Below are 20,280 nucleotides of genomic sequence, written 5' to 3'. Positions count from 1 at the left end.
GGTTTTAATCACCTGGGGTCTCATTTATAAAAACTGTGTAGGATCCATACTAAAAATGCGCGTACAGACAAAAGCCCAAAAGGGCATGCACCAAAAAATATTTCCACAATCAGGTTTGCACCTCACCTTCTGTGTCGCCGATTTCAGACCTCCAAAATGTTTGGAAATGTGGGTCAAAGTTTCTCCCATCAAGTGTTTTTATACATCAAAACGTTTGTGTTGAAAGTAGGGTATGCTTCTTTCACGTCTCGTTTTGTGCGTACGCAAGCTTTATAAATGAGGCCCCAGGTCTGTTAATTCAGCTCCCGGTAAAAACCTGACTAGATGACTCGATCTTAAGTTGTCAGAAAAAAAGGTGAGCATATATAAGCAGGTGCTGGGCTAACTGCCCTCTCCGATATGCCAAGCAGTGTCAGAGAAACGCTGACTATTTAGTGTTCCTACTGGTTTTATCACCAGTTCAGTTGTTTTGGGGAGGAAGAAACCTCTGTGGATAATTTGGCTCACAATAAAAACCTCCTTAACAATGAACACTGAAGAAATTCTAATAGAGAAGTTTCAGCTGGATGCAGTCTGCAGTCCTCACCACTAGGTGTCACCAAATCCCCCTACATCTTGCACACTGCTCATTTAACGCTGTCATGAATATCTTTCCAAAATGTATTTGCATGAAAAATATTCTGTATGTCACAGGGGAAAAATTCAGTTTTCAACCCACACATATTGGACTCGGACACATTTAAAAAAGCATCATCATTTGGAAACTATTTATTGAACATTTGCAACCAGATATCAGTTAAATACAGAACTTTCATGTCTCTCTACATCCCCCAACAGCAGGGACTGGGCTCCACTTCATTACACTGAGAGGAGGGAATGTTACAGGACTTGGTAAGGCGCACACTGTGCTGGAAGTCATTTGGCTTTCTGTCTTCTGATAATAAAAGAGAAACATAATCTTGAGTCTGCCTCTTAAAACGTCCGACACCGCTCCCTCTCCTCTCCCCCGCAGCTCGATCCTGCACGCACAGACCATGGCAAAATGACACAAATAGGAGCCGAGAAGAGAAAACCAGTACAGACGACTGAGACACACCCCTACTGAATGCGGTCTGAGATGTGTAGCCATGATTTGAAAAGCTAAAAGTAAAATGATCAACATGAATATATTAGAAAAATGGCAATTAGTCTTTAATAAACACCTCGCCTCACCTACTCCCAACAAGACCAGGGTTATAAATTAAAACTGTCCAAATAAAATCAATCAACCAAGACTTTGGGCCCATTCAGTTCCACTTCAAGACTGGAAAATCCTCATTGAAAAAACAAATGGCACTTTTCAGTCTCTTGAACTGGAATCTAGAATATCGACTCCAATGGAATCGACCCCCAACCCTAAAATCAACTCTGTCTAATTTACATATATGGGTCAGGCGCTCTTCAAGCTTCCACCATCCTAGCAGTTGCTCCCCACAGGACAGGGGGACATGTGCGATCTCTGAGGGGCTAGGCCACGGTTTTGAAGGTCTGCAGTATGAGGTTGGTTTGGTGGATGAGCCGGTTCGCACTGATGAAGACATTTATCGCCCTGGGAACACACAGAGGTAAAACCTGAGACAACAGACTGGAGGAGCTCACAGACACTGTTTAAACACAGAGTAAACTATTACTGAGGAACACACACTCAAAGTTACACAGTGGGTTTAGTTAACAAATGAGCTGCTGGGTCAACGCAAACATTCCTGCACCCAGGTCCTTTTTTCTCACACCTCCATGGTGACTGATACAATGAAGGAGGATACAATGTAGGTGAGCATAAGGGTTAGTGTGATGTAAAAACAAACAATGACACCATATCCAGACAGCCTTTATACCACATTAACATTTGTCAGTGTATTGGCTGCCTACAATATACAGTAAGCATGTCCTCATGCATGAAAGTTAGTAATCAGCAAATGTTTAATAGTTCTTGCCTGGATCCTGATTCGTCTGGCATTGTGACATCAGACAGCGGTTTCTCAATTACAGAAATCAGAGTGGACGCAATGTCAGACCAAAAATGGAAAAGGAGTAACTAGTTGACAACTCACTCTGATATCACGCAGGGAGCGTTCAACATTTTTGGAAATTGACATATTTGCTTTGTTATAGGGAAAAGTTAGATGAGAAAATGGACGACACTCACATGTCTGTATACTTAGGTTAGCTTAGCACCAAGGCTAGAAACTGGAAACAAAATCTACCTTTTAAAGGTTTATCATGCTTCTATCACATCTGTTTAATCCGTTCATAACTGGCTTATGTCTTGGCAGTGACTTCTGAGTCTTGTTTTTTTTTGGGGGGGCGCCTGTGGCTCATGAGGTACAGCGGTTGTTTACCAATCGAAGGTCGTGGGTCGATCACTGGCCCTTGCGGTCTGTATGTGTCCTAGGCAAGATACATAAGTGTGTGTGTGGATAGGTGAATGGTGCCTGTGTTGTAAAAAGCTTGAAGTGGGTTACTAAGATGTTAACCGTCCATTTGTTACCATGGGGTTGCCAGGCAACCAGTTGAGACAACCAGACTGCTGAAATGTCAAACCATTCCTTTAGATATAACTTAAAGGTATTTAATATGAACCATCAAACATCCAATAGCAATGTGTCTCTGTAGCCCTTTTTAAACAGGAATTGCACAAATTTGCAGGAAAGTCCAATCAGTCTTTTTTCAGCATTGACAGTATAAAAACAAAATCGGGGAGTGCAGCAAAATGCCGCCTGCCTACTTTTGTTCTACTTTTGCGAGCAAGTAACAAAATGTGTAGCTTAGCGTGTGACAAACAGTGACGTGGGAAGGGAAGCCGTGGCTGGTCAGTCCTTCGGCGATTCTCTCGTAAGTTGGCCCGTTCTTCACCGTTTCCGTCATCTGACGGTTAATGGCCTCTTTTTTTCGAGGACAAGGAGGGCGCACAATTCCTTGTCTCCCCAGTTGCTCATCTTTACAGTGTCTGTCAGGTTTGCGTTTCCCTCTTGCTACTAGCTGCTCGCTAATTCCTGCTATCAGCTCTTTCCTGTTTATCCACCGCCAGTGGCTCGCACGTGCGGCGTCTTCAACAGCTCCTCCCACAAGTCTTCAACAGCCCCTCCCGTTGCGGAAGGCCGCCTCCGTCTGTTTAAACTAAAAAGGTTCCGCCAATATGACTACCCTACGAGGCGGAAAATTGGACACCTCGGATCAACTCGCCAATCTGGCTCTGTGTGTCTAAACACTCGCAGCTTGCCGGCAAAGCGGCCCAACATTCGCAGAACTCATTGTTTTCAATGTAGACGGGCAGCAGGCACGCTCAAACATCAGAGCAGTGCTGTCGCAGCATGCACGTGTTCCTGAGCGCCTGTTTTTCAGGGCGCAATAGATGTGCCCTGACATAAACTGAGCTCAACTTTTGGAACTAGCAGCAGCGCTCACTGCATATCTTTCCCTTCTTCTGTAAATATCAGTCTGTGATAAATATAGAAAGGAAGTTGATCATGTTAGTGCAGGGCTGCCAGAGCTTTACATCTATCCCACAGACGACTGGCCTTCACACAAACAGCGCTTGGAAGAAGATCAGCTCTGCACTCAAAATTTCAGGTAAATAGGCTACAATACGTTACTTAGGCACTCAACCTGTTGCTGGTACAGAAAAGGCACAAGAGTAGCACCCAGCGCCCGACCTCGTGTTTTCCAGGTGGTTAAAGACGCAGTATGTGTGCGGCCCATTCAAGTATTTTTGTTTTGGAGAATACTTTTTATGTTTACTTGAGTATATTTGCAATAAAATATATTCTACTCTGTTCCAGGGCAAAACACTCCTTACTAAATAATTCTAATTTTTATATTCAGCTGAGCTCACACGCACAGCAGTGACCATCTGAAAACCAGAGTCTAATGAAGTTACTCACTACTCAAGTTATTTTTTACAACCTCTACTACTACTCGAGTAAATATAATAATAGATTAACAATACTTTTACTTAAGCATCATTTTTGTTTACCCACTGTTGCATGTCTGTCTCAAAACACTCTCCTTCTAACACCCTCACATGTGGCGTCACGGTAACACTTACTTTCCGTCTTTGAAGTATGTTTTGAGGGTGTCGCTGAAACTTTTGGAGTATTTCACAAACTCCTTTTTCTGGTGCTCCAGAGCCTTAAGAAACAAGAAACATCATTAACACATCATAAAGCAACAAGGGAACAGTGAGAAACATACACAGGTGTGTGTGTGTGTCTGCGTTACTCACTCTGCGATTCTGGTACTGATATTTTTTAATGACGTTGTTGACTGTGTCCAGGAGCTCTTTTATGGCGCTGGCTATGTCTCTGTGGGAAACCAACAGCAAAACGAGTGAGGATTTCACAACACAATGTCAAGTACAGGATGTAACAGTCAATCTGAGTGATGTAACAGGAAGTAGTGATGAATTAAACATTGTAATAAGGACAGGGCCGTGGTATTTGTCCTGTCCTCATCAATAAGAGCTGTATTTCTAATGCAGGATATTCGATGGAGAGGTTTAAGTTATTGAAGGTCTGAGCTCTGCACCCTGTGAGACGTATCATGATTTGTTTGTAAGGTGTAAATTACTGGCATTTGTTGGTGATGAAACAGCACAGTTTGAGTGTGTGTGTGTGTGTGTGTGTGTGTGTGTGTGTGTGTGTGTGTGTGTGTGTGTGTGTGTGCTCGCCCTTACTTGATAGTCTGTAGGAAGCGTACTCTGTCATTGATCTCATCAGGGATTTTGCTGAGGATGTGTTTCAGAGCTCTGGCCTTCTCATTTAGGTCCTGGAACTCCTGCTCAGGCCGGTCAATCATGAACTCTGCAGGAAAAAAAGCGGATTCAGCACATTTACAGGGACTCCATGATTTATACAAACTAGTGCAGCAACCGTTGGAAACATGTCTGTTCAGTAGGGGTGGGCGATTATGGCCCTAAAATAATATCACGATATTTCAGGGTATTTTTGTGATAACGATATTCTTGACGATATGACAAATTAACAGTTAAAAATTAGAGCATGGGTTAGTGAAGGTGTTTTGCTCCCAAAAATGTTATAATTTTAAATGGCAAAGAAAAACACACCCATGTTGCGGCTACTCACGGTCAGAAACATCGGTGAAATACACACGAAACACGCTCAACTCTTCGCACTTATTAAGTTTATTAATACTGAACGTGTTGCGTGTCCTTACTGCACCAAATTTGACCCTGCACGTCCAACTCGTTCTCCTTTCCAGGGCGTCATATACACCCTTCTTTGGCGTCTTTATGGGTCGCACCTGGCTTTCAGTTAACTCTACAGAAAACCCATCCGCAACAACACTCAACACTAAGAGCAACTGACGTAGTATAAAGGCAGAGAAAGTCCGGGTAGGTTGGGAAGGGGTGAGGGTGGATGGGTCAAACACAACCAAACTTGCATCCTGGAGATCACAGTTGGTGTCTCGAGTAAAACCAAAAGTCAATGGTCTTTCAACAGCCCTTCTAACAAAAAGATCGCACTATAGAGTCGTTATGGAGTCCCTTCTTTGTGCCTCCTTTGCACGACAGCAGCATCATGCAGCTCCAGTGTTTGATTTTAAATAGCATCTTGGCATCGCAGAACCAAAACAGGCGTTACAGGCCTGATGTTTAACACAACAGCGCTGGTCTCTAATGTGACTTATAACTTGTGTGTCAGCAGTGCTTTATAAACAACAGCATGACATGGCAGTAACAATTATTTACTGTCTCTGTTATATGGCGGCTGATCTTGTCCTCAGCTCTGAGCGTAAGGAGCTCCTGAATCTCATTGCTTTCCTAACTTTCAGACACTGTTCTTCTTTGAGTTAGCCACTAACTACTATTGGCTGCTATTTAAATCTTCTGCAGTGAGTTTTGCACATAACGCATCTCTATAATGTCACACCCATCCTACGGACTCTCCCATTTATACAGACATCGTTTCGGTGCTATTCAGCTTAAAGGCGAGACAACTCTGCTCCCATTCCATGTTTGTACCTTAAATACAAAGAGGCAAGGTGGCACAACGGTGCGATATTCCTGACTTGAACAGGTGGCGTAGAAGGGGCTAACATTATGCAGTTCACCTACGGTCATCACATACTGATGTTACATTACCTAACAAATATACTTATTTTAAGCCACAATGTCATCCTTCTTTTAAACCTAACAAAGTAGTTTTGTTGCCTAAACCTATACGTATCTTTTCCACAACATTAACCACCTGTTATGTGTTTTAGCTAAATGTCACATAGATATGCTAAAGGATGCCCTATGTGTCAGAGTGAGATGCCGAGGGGTGTGAAAAAGCATAGTTTTTGACAACCTGAGAATGAGAATGGATGACGAATGACACGTCCTTGGGTCCCTATCAATACACCCAAGTGTAAAGGAGATTGGATGAACAGTTCTCGAGATATGCCAAGGACACACAGACAGACAGAGGTTCCTTGCTTTAAAGTTACAGATGTGTAGATTCACAGCTGGACATACAGCTGTATCACCTTTAAACCTGGATCTCAAAGTCACAGAGGTCTGTTTCCACACTAATAACGTTCTCTCATATACGCACCTTCCACATCGTCCGCTGCCATGCGCAGTAGGGATTCAGTGAAGTTGATTTGGACGTTCTTTTTCTCCAAGATCTTCATAATGATGTCCTGAGTCAGGCCAGGGTTCTCCCTCTCCGCCTGATCAAAGAGAATAAGGCAAGCACACAGAGGAAGAGTAAGTACGCAGTTCATTTAAGAGAGGTACAGCAAAGTTTGTCTTCTCCACCAACAGCAAAAAGAGGCTTCGAGCTGCAGAGAACAAAAGCTAGAACTTTACTGAATGTCAGATGTCTGCTGTGAGTGGTTCAGACGGACGCACACAAAAGCTCTCCCCCTGAATAATTCAACCTTGAATTACAGCAGCCAGGAAGCAGCGGGGGCAGTAGAGAGACCAATCAGTGAGACGAGTGAACAAAAGACCAACAAATGTCATAGTAAAACAGCCGTAAGGTGATCACATCTCCCTTTGGTTTGGATAACGACAAAGCTGCTGCTCCCTCATTAATATTTAATCTGCGCTCGCCGTGAACTCTGATGCTCATCAGCAGCATCACAGAGGTAATCTATGGCCACTGTGCCTTTATTATTCCACTGCAATCACAGCAGTGTGTAGATAAAAAAGACAGAACGAGACATTAAGGACGCCTCATCTGATGACTGTGATCAGGTATCACAACATCAGTGTGAATATCAGCTCCTCTGATGTTATATTGATCACAGTTAACTCATTTCAATATCAGTCCTGGAATGGAGGCGCTCGAGCATAAAGAACACCAGATAAACTGAATCTACAGTAATAAGTCTCCACTAATAACAAAGGTACGACTGAAAAACTAATCAAACCATTTTAAATGATTTCGTGCATTATTCATTTAAAATATCTTTGAATACTTGAGTTGCACTGAAATCTGCTTCACACATGACCAAGAAAAAGGACGATGTCCAAGCTTTTTGAGTCCACACATGCCCTCTCTGTTGCAGCAAAGGTTAGGTACCGAACTCAGTACTTTTAAGCCCCGTTTCCACTGAGCAGTACGGTCCAGTACAGGTCAGTTCAGTGCGCATTTTTTCCGTTTCCACTGTGGATGGTACCAATGGAACCGTTCTGTACTGTCCCCATTTTTGGTCCCCCCTCTGTTGAGGTACCTAGCACACAGATCTGGTACTAAAAGATGGAGCTGTGAACACTGCAGTCTGATTGGTCTGCCCACATTTAAGGGTATGGTTTGCGGTGGAAACGCTAGGGTCTGGGTACCACGTCTGAAGGGTTACTTTTGGTTCCAAAGGTACCATACTGAAAGTGTTTGGTGGAAACTGGGCTTTAGGGGTACCAACCAAATTATGTCTGTACCACTGAGTACTGACTCACGTTAAATCCAGTAGTGCAAAATGTGGGTACTAAAGAGCACATCTTAGTGACAACGCTGGCTTTAGACAACACCCAAAGTTTTGTGAAGCACCCCAAAGCCAAAACTATCCCTGCAGCGTCCAGATGCTGCCATAGCTTCAACGTCTGGTCAATTTTCTTTTCCATATTATTTTAGTAATAGCCTAGTATCACTGCTAGAAGAGCAGAAACACACAGACACACACAAGCCAACAGACAGAGACAGAAAATTAGCTTTATGTGTAATCAGAAAAGAGCAGAGGAGCTGAATTGTGTTTTAGTGTACTCTGTCAACCAGGCAGCTTGTTCAAAAAGCACATTTTTGTCATTGCAAAGACAGTAAAGTAACAAAAAAGGCATCACTGGGTACCACTATCCCAGTTCCAGGTACCAAAACTGTCCCTCAAATCGGTTCAAATGGTACCAAAGCCTTGTTGCAGACCTAAATCATTGGACCAATTTTAAGCAGTGTCGACGTGTTCCAAAATCTCAGCACTTACTTTGATGAATAAAATATTTAATATCCCCACACGTAATCAACTACAGTTTTCTTTGAACATAGCCATACAACTAAACTGCAAACACTGACGACTCCAGCATTAAACAGAAAGAACGCCACTATTGTTTGCTGCAGTTGTTTCACTTCAGCTGTAGCAGCACTATGTGACACTGTTTGGATTAATTTCCATAAACTGAAATTTGCATCGGGTAACATCTGGAGTGGCCGTGTTGTTATGTCATGCTGAAACTAGGAAGTTACAGTTTGGCAGAAAGTCACAGCAAATGTGTGCCAATACGTGTTCCTGTCAGTGTCCTCGAGGATAGAAAGTGAACCTTTGGCAGAATATCAGTAACAGCAACAGCATCAGACAGAAGATGTGTTTCTTGGAATAACTAAAAGGAGGAAGTGGGACACAGTCTAAATTTAAACCAAAGATAATATCAGAGGAAGCTGTTAAAGGTCATGGCAGTGATGATAATGTGTGTTTTTATCTTTCAGGTCATCTGATCCATGCGTGGTCCTACCTTTATGAAGGCTGCTCTGAGCGTCTGAGCTGCTGATAGGTTGATCCTCTCCAGCTAGTGACAAAAAAAGAGAAGACACACTTTATGCACGTCACATAACACCTTTTCTTGCCAATGTCATGGAAACTGGCACTGCTTTTTGGATTTTCCCGTCTTGTAACCATAAACCTATCCTCTGAGGAATATTCAAAAATACTACTGTAACATTACACAGCATTTATAGTCTTGTCGCACTCTTGGTTGGCACAAAAATACCTTTTTATCAGTCTAAAACACACATAACTTAACATTTCGCTCCAGCTATAATAATGTAATTTACCAAAGGTGACTGCTGTCGGCATCGGATGTTTTACCTCGTTAAAAACTGGGTACATCACAGCGTACAGCGTCATGGATACCATGGAGTTTGTCTCCGCTTCATTCTTCATCTCCTCCATTGTCATCCTCCAGGGAGGAGCAGGTCTTGGTGAAAAGGTGAGGAGGAAAACTGCCGCTCACACACACTCACACATACACTCACACACTCACACTCACACACACTGAAAACCACACAAGCTCCAGAGTGACAAGAGCCTGGAGAGAAAAAATGAAAGAATGGGATAGTGATGACGTCTGGTTTCACTGTGTTATTAATGGATTCTTAGTATATCTGGAAAGACATTGAGTATTTAGGTAGTACAGTATATTTATGATAAGGTTCTCTTTTATTTGGTTGTTTGAGCCTCACAGCAAATACGGTTTCTTCTGCGGTGTTAACGTAAAATTCCAAGTTTCACATATGAGTTACTCACATTCAGTCACGGGTGGCTGCTTACTTGGACTTCACAACATTAACAATTTTTTTTTTTTTAACCTTTTTTTGTCTCTCCTGTTCATTTTTATTCTATTTTATTTATTTATTTATTTACTCTTTATATTCTATGGAGTTCTTGTCATTTTTTTTGTTAGTTTGTTCTGTTTTGGTTGGTTTGCTTTTTTAATATTTTATTGTTTTGTGTCTGTCATTGCAGTTTTGCCATGTGAAGCACTTTGGGCTGCATGGTTGTACGAATGGTGCAGTAGAAATCAAGTTGAGTTGAAAAGATATTTAAACTGTAATATGAGTGTAGACGGTAATTTGTACACTTCATTTTCACTGAAAAACAAAATATAAAATGATGAAAAATGATAAATAAAAGCACGTTTCCTTAAAACTGGAATATGATTTTTAAGTTGGAGCATCGCTGTAGCACCACAATGTTTTATTTATAATAAATCAGAATCAGAAATACTTTATCGATCTACAATAAGAACAAGCTACAACCATTTCATTGTATATTGTATATATTTCAGATTGTCTACTTTACTATTTTATTATTTATTTTATTTTATTGTTTACTTTAATATTTTATTTTAATGTCTACTTTAATATTTTATGTTATTTATTTCATTATCTATTTTAGTATTTTATTTATATCTTCATCTTTATCTCTTGTTTCCATTCATGCTGTATTTCTATTTCTACTTTGCACCGAGCATTGGAACAAAAACAATTTCCCCCTGGGGATTAATAAAGTATTCTGAATCTGAATCTGAATCTGAAGAGTATGAAATAAAAGTGTGTAAATATAAAGCAATACATCAATTACAGTAGAAATGAAATGGGCATTTAAATAAAAAATAACATGTGCATGTTGCTACTGTGTTTAACACTCGTAATTAAGAGATAAAAATTAAAGTATTAAAATCAAATATACATCATCACTGTGCTGAGGCTGTGCATGTAATTTTTTTAAATAAAATATATATATCAGTAGAATAAAACATCATTAAACATGTGACATCTACAGTGATGTGCATTGTATGTTGAATCAATACATTCACAAAATGAAAAATAAAATTTTGATATTGCAGTTTCGATTATATTTGATTAATTGTGCAGCCTGCCTCATGTTACCTTACAAAATAATGTTCAAATAACTTCCTTACAATTAGAATTACAAGTGGAAAATCTGACATCAAGTATTAGATTGGTATTTTGGTATTAAGCATTTATATAAAATGCTAAAATTAAGATTCTGAGCAGGATATACAATTAAAGTCTAAACTGTCTGATCGACAAACCATGACACTGAATCTGCATCACCTCATCTCTTTAGCACTTCTCTACTGTGATTTCCTGACATTTACCAGCCAACATATTTGGTGATATCAGTATATTTTAACCATCACTATATACCTGAGCTAGTATTTGCTCTCTAGGTTGCAGACTAACCAGCAGGAAGAGGTGACTTGGTTTGTTTAGGGGAGTGGCACAGTTATGTTACCTGGCTGGTGACAGCAGGGACAATGTGACCAAACAGCAAATGTTAACATTAAACAAACAAAGAGGAGTCATTACAAGCAGCACTTATTTACTATTAAATTGTTTTGCTGTGTGTAAAGAGCAAGGAAACACCGCTGACAGTAATGTTTAGCAATGCAGCTCAGTTCTTAGCTCTTCGCTAACGTTGACTACTTACATAGTAAATATTTAAGGCTTTATTAAGTAGTTGTGCATTCATAACATGTCTAACATGTACGTTAAGACATAGAGTAAGGTGTCTGTTAGTGTCTGACGCGACGGTTGGCTAACTGGCAGGCTAAACTGACTAGCAAACTGGTTACAGACAGCCCCAGGTAACAGCTAGTCGGCTAACAAGACACGGCTAACAAAGTAGCTAATGTACCGTTAAATGACGTTTACCATTTTATTTAAGACAGTAGATTATTATGATCAATTGTCGGAACGATAACTGACTGGATATAGTGAGCAGTTTATCGCGATCTAGCCGTAAAGACACCCAATTGCGGCCTATGGCGGAGCAGATCGATGGTAGCGAAGTGCTAGCAGTTAACAGCGTAGCTTTCGTGCTAGCTACAGTAAACTGGAGATTTAGTATTTGCCGATGAGCTAAAAACGCGTCAATAAACAGCTAAAAGGACAAATGTGTGAGTCGGTGTGCGCGTGTCAAGTGTAAACGTGTATCTACCTTTGGTCTGACTTCTTAAATGGGTTGGTTACGCCGTCGATCGCCTGTTAGCTGCTATGTTTTCTTTACAAGTTAAGGCGGAAGTTTTTTAGGACTGGCCTGAGCGACATCTTCCGGACCGTTGCTACGTAAACACACGTCGTCCAATCAGAGGGCGGGTGGGGATACAGCGACTGTGACGTAATATTTTAGCATTTAGGGAAAAAAAACGAAAAAAAAAACCATTTAGCATTTAGGTCTCCCTTTTCTGTTATTTAATTTAATTAGATTCAATCTAATTTAATTTAACTTGATTTAAATTTATTTTTTGATTTTATCAATTAATTAATTAATTAAAAATCTAAGTAAAATAAAATCAAATTTAATTAAATAATAGTAATTGATTATAATAAATAATAATAGTTACATTTCATGATATTTTAGCATTTAGATTAGATTATACCTTTTGTATTAACATGTAATTACTCACCTAACAAACTTCTGTTTTCTGTATCCAACCTTATCTATCATCAGCAGTCCCTTCTTGCCATGAAGTTATGCTTCGTCCACAATGATTATATAACTATTAGGACCAAATCTTTTATTTCCCAAGTGGTTCCAAAGAATTGTTTTATCTGTTTTTAGGACGAATATGGCTTTATGTTATCCTTTGAGTGTTTTATAACTATGCAACTTTCCAACTCCTTTTAAAGGACACGATTCTGTGATCAAAGCCATTCATTCTGGTTTAATCCAACTTAGTAGAAGTCACTTATGTTACAGTGAACAAAACATCCCAAAGACTCCATTTACATTGCTTTTGAATGGCAATAACAGATATATTCGTCAATTTTTTAAAAATAAAAACAAAATCACCCCCAGAAGGAATTTTTACTAGAATTCACCCTTGGAAGAAATTAATTGGCAACAAAATGGCTTTTACCTGCATAAAATCTATTTATATCCAGATATGTGGACATGTTGATGAATCACTGATTCATTTATGTTTTCAGTGTAGAAAAACAATGAAATTTTGGTCTGATTTAAATTCTCATGCTTCCAGTACTACTATCACTCATGTTTTAATATATAATCTGTTACTACAGTGATATGAGCAACACGTTTCTTAACTGTATTGTTAACTTATTTATTTTATTAGGGAAATTCTTAATTCATAAACAGAAGCTCGGTCACAACCCTCTTTCCATCTTTTTTTATTGAATTTACATCAATGTTGAACTGTTTTGGTCTTTTGAACAACATAAAAGTAACAGATTTTTAGAATATTACAAAAAATATTTGATGTTTGTTTGTTGTTATTTGTTTTTCTAATCTCAATTTTTATTTTATTTATTATACAAATTCTAAGCATATATTAAAATTATAATTATTTACTTTCAGTTTATTGTTCATCTTTCATTGCAGTTTGTTTTAAACTCTCGTTTATGTTTGTGTTTATTTTCTACCTGACATTGTTTTTTTGTTTTGTTTTTTTTTTTCTTTTTTTGCAGTTTCACATGTGGATGTAATGTACAGAGTAGTTATAAAAGAAAAACGAGAAAATCTGTGACTAACACAATTGTCATTATGGCCTAATATTACATGCACAAAGCAAAACTTATGAAAATTGTACAACTTAATAGACCCTGATAACGAAGAAAGAAAAGATATTGCAGCATTTTAGTTATGTTGTTGAAGTCTAAATACAGTCCACTGAAGTGTAGGAAGGCCTGCCTTGCATTTTCTAAAATGTCTGCCTGTGTTGTTGCCTCATATTTATTGTCAGAAATATGTAAAATTATTCTGGAAATTAATTAATCTGTGGGAAATTATTGTGAAGATTACGCAAAACTAATTTTGTTAACTGACTGCACCAGACCTGAAACAATTACTCAGACATAGAAAATTAATGAGCAACATTTTTGATGACTGATTAATTGCTTCCTCTTTTTTCTTTTTTTTTTTTTCAAGAAAAAATGTTGAATATTCTGTTTCCAGCCTCTCAAGTGAGAGGATCTGCTTTTCTTTACCTCATGTAATAGTACCTTGAATGTAGCTTTGGTTTTGGAGAAGCAGTGTGAATATGGGCTCTAGAAAATAGTGGCGGGGGCATTTTTTTTTTTGTTTTGTTTTACAAATATCTATTCATTAATTTGCCCCTGAACATGCGCCCCAAGCAATTGGAGTGTCAGTGCCTTGCTCAAGAGCACTTCGGCAGTGCCTAGGAGCATGACCTGACACCTCTCCAGCTACCAGTCTACATTCCATGATTGGTTTGTACAGGCACTTGTACCAGCAACCCTCCGGTTACCAAGCCAAGTCCCCATGGACTGAGCTGCTGCAAGTAAAGAAGCACTCCTTCACTTCAGAAGTTCTGAAAACACTTGTATTATGTCTTCTGGGTCTTTGCGGCTCTAAAGGGACCTTTTAAAGCCTGAGAAAGTACCCTGGTGATGTCATCAGGGTTTACTTTTAATAGAAAGCATGTGTAACAAACTGGAAGCTGGAGTTTAAAAGGTGTGGGTTGATGCATGTCAGAGTCTAAAGTCTAAGGCAGTGGTTTTAAAACTTATTGTGCCCACGGTGCAACAAAGAGCAAGCCAACATCTCAAGGCACACTTGTTTTTATATCTGTGAACAATACATAACATGTGTCATCACTCTTATCATGACAAATGTTTGTTTTTATTTACTAATATCAAATAACAATTGACAACCAACTAATTCATTTTAAACTTTTAAAATGACATCAAAGCACTAAAAACACATTCATTTTAACGGGAAATAATGTGAGATAATGTGATGTGTGGCACACTTAAAATTCCTTGCGCAACAGCGACAAATAGATTCCCTGTGAAGGTTTTTTTTAAATTAAATTTAAATTAATTTTTTTTTTTATCAAATTAAATTAAATTTCTAGGTAAAGTTTGCCTCTCTATCAAGAAATGGGTGTGCACAACATTCTGATTAAAAATCATTTAATAAAAAACACAATTAAAAATTATTATATTATTATATTATTATTATAATTCATAACTTTTTGTAAAGTTTTTGCAACTTGAATATTGCAATAATAAGTGCAGTTATCACAAAATCCCACGGCACCTGTGTACCAGTGTACCGTGGCACACCATTTCAGAACCACTGGTGTGCGACTGCATTCATGTCATCATAACTACCAACTGTCTGATTTGACACATTGTTTACATGAATTTCCAACCTGTAATCACAACTGGGCTTTTTTTTTTTTGGCAGATGATAATTTGGACAAATATGGATGTCTAATATCAGCTTCAAATCTGTCATTCAAGACAGTTAAACCCAATTTGAATCACAAATTCACTGATCAATCTTTGGAATTTTTGGCTGTTAGTCAATTTTAAGACGTAATTTTGGGTTAAAGTAGCTTGTGATGTACAAAAACAGCTGAGAAAAGCCTATTAGAGTATTAAAACAGTTGCAGCCCTTAAACAGCAGCTGTAGTCCAACTGGCTGACCTGATCAAATTCAGCTTCTTTTGCCTTTGTTCGCAAATACTGGAGTCATAGCATCTCATATTACATTCTGTACATGTCAAGGGGTCAAAGATCTGATAACCTACCTTCTCTTGGAGGAATGTAGAGCTCTTCTCTCACGTTATCTGATCAGTGTCACTCTGATGGATCAGGAGTGGATCAGGAGGAGGAGGGCAGGCTCCAGGTGGATGAAGCCTTCAGGCGATATGTCTAAAAGCACGCTGGAGACGAAGTCTTCTCTGTTTTTCATTACATGTGTCATGAGGTCTGTGCTGTTGATACCAACACGAGTGTCCACGGTTATTTCTCTGTTCCGACTCAACTGTGCGAAAGGGCACTAAAAGGAAAGTGTGTATATTGTGTTTAAAGAGGCCTAATATTTGTATTGGATGATCAAATGACAATTCAGTTGTTTTCTTTCCCTTCACACTTTATCTCAACCTGTTCGTCTTAGTCACCAAATAGGCCCAGGAGATTTCATCCCTCACCTGTCCACTAGTTGTCCCCATGGACTTTTCCTTCCTTCCCCATCACCTGATCTTACTACGCACCTGCCTACGCCCATTAGACAATCAGTCTCCATCTGTACACATACCATTCACATTGTCTGCCATTACATGGTGATTCATCAAGATGACACCACCTTCTATTACGTAATTTCTCCTGTCTTGCTTTTCAATTACTGTGCAAACAAATACAAGAATCTGGGGGAAAATAAATGTTCATAACTATTAAAAAAAATGAGCTTAAACACAGCTCATGTGGCAGCAACAACAATTTCTCAGGAATCTTGAGGGTGTGATCAGATCACACTTGACTGACAGTTCCCTTTAAGCTCAAGTAATGTTTCAATCACTAGCATTAAAATGTTTTGCTGCCAAGAAATAAACTACCAAATCCATCAAATGGATCCTACTGGGAAAGAAAGCTAACTAGACCAGCTGGCAAACCAGGCTAGACCACTCCAATCTGTGTTTATATTGAACTATACCTCCTGAAATACAGTGCTAATTGTTTTAGCCTTTTCCATTCACTAACATGAAATGGTTAGCATTAGCTCTTCTATGAAAAAAACCTATTCTCTAAATCCTTTTTTTTAAAGGCTCAGGAAAAACTAGATTTAGAATTATCATTATTATAAACATTATTTTTCCAGGTAATATCCTTGTTTGTTTGTTTTTAACTTTTTTCCTTTTTTTAAAAATTTTTTTTATGTAATTTTACTAAATTTCATGTTTCTAATTTCCTCTTTTTACTAATTTCTTGCTTTTTTTTTGCCATTTCTTCTTTCGTTGCTCATTGCCTTCTTCCCATGTTTTTGAAAGAAACCAAGTCAATTTTCCCAGGTTTCAAAGGGTTAATTAGTTAATTAGCAGGCCCAGGCCCAGGGGCCCAAGGGCTCAGGAGTCCCTGAAGGCAGCGCCTCTGCGTAAAGGTGCTGTTATTAACTTGCATTTCAACGCAGACCTCCTGTCTGTTTTGTAAGCTGGAACCATTTCCCTCAGTGGAAACGAAGCTTTTATCTACTTTAATTTCACAGATAAGAAACAATAAATTGTGAAGACAATAAAGCCTCCACAAAAATAGCATTTTAAGTCTTGTGTGTGATTTATCCTGGCTTCATATGAGCAGAGGAAATCTCTGCTAGTTGCTAGGCTAATTTATAAAATTTAAAATGCCATAGTAACGTTAACATGTTGTATTTGTTTGGAAAACGTGTTTAGTATAAGACAGTTGTTTTGTCTGTGAACCTTGTGAGTTGTAATGGAGTCGAATTATGTAAAATTACCTTTGTTAAATGTTGCTGTTGTCCCTGGCTTCATATGAGGAGAGGAAATGTATGCTAGCTTTTTTCATTTCATTTATTCCTTTTGAGCTGCTAGGCTCATTTATACAATGTAAAATGCCATAGGCTTGTGCTAAAAACATTAGCATGTTGTATTTGTGGGGAAAATGTGTCCAGATAAAGACAAGTGCTTTGTCTGTTAATGCTGCGAGTTATAGTGAAGCTGATTTATGTATCCTACTTGTGTTTGAAATTGTTGCTACTAAGCTATGTTTTTAAGTGTGTTTTGTATCTATGGATTGACACAGACACACCACTGCCCAAGTATAAGTGCTTGCAATGGCGTAGGCCATGTGTGTTGGCTATTGACGCACAAATAAAAATCGGCCTAAAGGAGGAAGGACACTGTCACAGACTGACAATATGGACTTTGTCAATGTAACTTTTCCTTTTTGGTAGACTTCAAATGTTAAAATAAGCCTTTGACTTGCTTAAATCGAATTATTTTTGCTAGCTACACACAGTCTGTTAGCGTTTCAGCCCTCAGTTACATATTGTAACGCCGTCAGTTTTCCTCTCTGCTGGGCATGGTTTTCAAAGTATGACGTGTTGTGCCCTGTCCCCTCAGGTTATCCACAAGACTTTAAATGCACTAAGTACTGAATGCAATTTGGGCCCTGCAGTTCAGGGGACGGGTGACAGCATGTTGTGGCCTACCTGCCCAAGGGGGGCAGAGAGGCCTTTTATGCATCCAGGCCCAGGGGCCCATTGTGTCATTATCCCCTTCTGCTTAAAATGGAGCAAACACCAGTATATATAAAGAATACTAAATATATTGTACTGAAGATACAAAAATTAGTTGCCAGTGACCAACAACTGAACCAGTCTCTTTGTGGTTGTTTTGCCCGTTGTTGTAGATATTTCGTGTCTCCTTGCAGTACCTTTCAAGTCTACTGCCAGTGATCAGCACCGCATTCTAATTCTTGGTGTGCATTACTTTCATATTTTAAATATTGCATGATCTAAGATTCTGCTTCTCACCTTTACAAACCTTCATAATCAAGCCCCTGCCTACCTGTCTGAACTTGTTCATATCTACACACCCTCCTGTACTCTTAGACCCTCCTCTCCAATCCAACTCACATCACCATCTGCCTGCTTGACCACCTTTAGTGCATTCAGACGTTCTGACCCCCGCCTCTGGAGTTCTCTCCCCCACGACATTTGCAAACCCTTTCCACCTTCAAATCCTGTCTGAAAACACACCTCTTCAAGCTGGCATGTTCAGTTTCAATTAAGAGCCAGGTCTCACCCCGAGAACGTCGAAATCCGGCACTTGGTCAGTGCCTTGCAGCATCAGAAACCAACGAAAAAAGGTGTCCCTAATGTTGGCATGATACATGGCCGGTTGCCAGTATAGTTTAACGGTGCCCAGCGGCGTCACAGGGAAACGCAGTGGGACAAGAGCTAAAGTTAAGGCAGCGAAAGTCTGATTGGGGCAGGTAGGAGGGGTGGTGGATGGGTCCAACAAACACCGAATTTCACCCGAGAGAGCGGTGTTCACCTTCTTCAGATTCTAAAGCCAAGCCCTGTTCTTTTTCCTAAACCTAACCACGTGCGTTTGTTGTTGTTGAAGGAAAAAAAAAAAGTCAACTCACAGTGTTGTACCGATGTAGTGCGTTTATTTTGAAAGAGACGGTAAAATCCCTGTCAAAACAGAAGTGTATTTTGAAAGAAGACAATGCATGTAACAGGAAGAACTTGACACAACATCCCAGAACATCAACAACCAACGCACCCAGGGTACCTTGCATGTCATATCTGGACGTGGAAAGTCCATGACCAAATGTCGATATGTGACGAGGTCAGAGTGAGAATGTGTTAGATTTAATGGTGACACACATATTGAGACTTGCACTGATGATGATTTTATACCTAATTTTTTATAATTATTTTTATCTTGTCATGTCATTAACTGGCCGTACAGTGGTGCAGACGTTAGCATTGTCGCCCACCAGCAAGAGGGTTCCTGGTTCAAACTGAGGGTGCAGTTTGCATGTTCTCCCTGTGTCAGCGTGGGTTTTCTCCGAGTAGGGCCTACTCCAGCTTCCTCCCACAGTCCAAAGACATGCAGGTTAATTAGTGACTCTAAATTGTCCGTAGTTGTGAATGTGAGCGTGAAAGGTTGCCTGTCTCTATGGTAGCCAATTTTCTTGTCATAGCACAAAAATGAAAATCTTGTAAAGACTAAGGCAGGGCCCCAGGCAGGGGCAAGACACCCTATCAAATGTCACACAGACTCGGAGCAGTTGTACAGAAGCAAATAAGAAACAGGAATAGCCTATTTGACTTTCAGCAGCCACTGGATACTTCACATTAAAGGGATAGTGCACCCAAAAATGAAAATTCAGCCATTACCTACTCACCCTTATGCCAAGGGAGGCTCAGGTTAAGTTTTAGAGCCCTAACATCCCTTGCGGAAATCCCAGGGGAGAGGGGGTAGCAGCACAACTCCACCTAATGCAGGCTGACGGCGCCCCAGATTAAAATGTCCAAAGTTAGAGCTACAGACTACAATGAGGCTAAAAACAGAGTTGAAATGACGTTTTTCCAAACAGCTTTTTATGTCGGGGCTTCAGGACACTTGGATCACTACTGACGAGCAGTATGGAGATAATTTGTGGTTTCAATTAAGTGGTTTTTTTTTTTGACATTTGAATCTGGGGTGCCGTCAGCCTCCATTAGGTGGAGTTGTGTTGCTACCCACTCTCCCCTTGGATCTCCGCAAGGGATGTGAGGACTCTAAAACTTCACCTGAGCCTCCCTCAGCATATGGGTGAGTAGATAATGGCTGAAATTTTCATTTTTGGGTGCACTATCCCTTTAAAATTTAAACACAACTGAATTAAAAGACTTTAAGTAGTTTACTTAAAAAAACACATGTATCTGAATTTATTTGCTTTGAATCCACCTGTGAATGTGAGTTATGGAAACTGAACGAAT

The 20,280-nt window shown here is 39.6% G+C and overlaps 1 protein-coding gene across 1 annotated transcript; it reads right to left on the bottom strand.

The window, feature by feature from the left end:
* Positions 1-753: 753 nt before the first annotated feature.
* LOC125900701 (programmed cell death protein 10) lies at positions 754-12,131 on the bottom strand. The gene is made up of 8 exons (XM_049595875.1): positions 11,998-12,131; positions 9,340-9,559; positions 8,987-9,040; positions 6,594-6,711; positions 4,712-4,838; positions 4,262-4,340; positions 4,085-4,167; positions 754-1,588 (listed from the first exon to the last, which is right to left on the bottom strand). The coding sequence occupies exons 2-8, from the start codon at positions 9,427-9,429 to the stop codon at positions 1,507-1,509; spliced, it is 633 nt and encodes a 210-aa protein (XP_049451832.1). The 5' UTR covers positions 9,430-9,559; positions 11,998-12,131; the 3' UTR covers positions 754-1,506.
* Between the last annotated feature and the right edge of the window lie 8,149 nt (positions 12,132-20,280).

Source organism: Epinephelus fuscoguttatus, linkage group LG14 (assembly GCF_011397635.1).
Source record: "Epinephelus fuscoguttatus linkage group LG14, E.fuscoguttatus.final_Chr_v1".
NCBI classification, from domain to species: domain Eukaryota; kingdom Metazoa; phylum Chordata; class Actinopteri; order Perciformes; family Serranidae; genus Epinephelus; species Epinephelus fuscoguttatus.
This window is presented reverse-complemented; position numbering and strand designations above follow the sequence as displayed.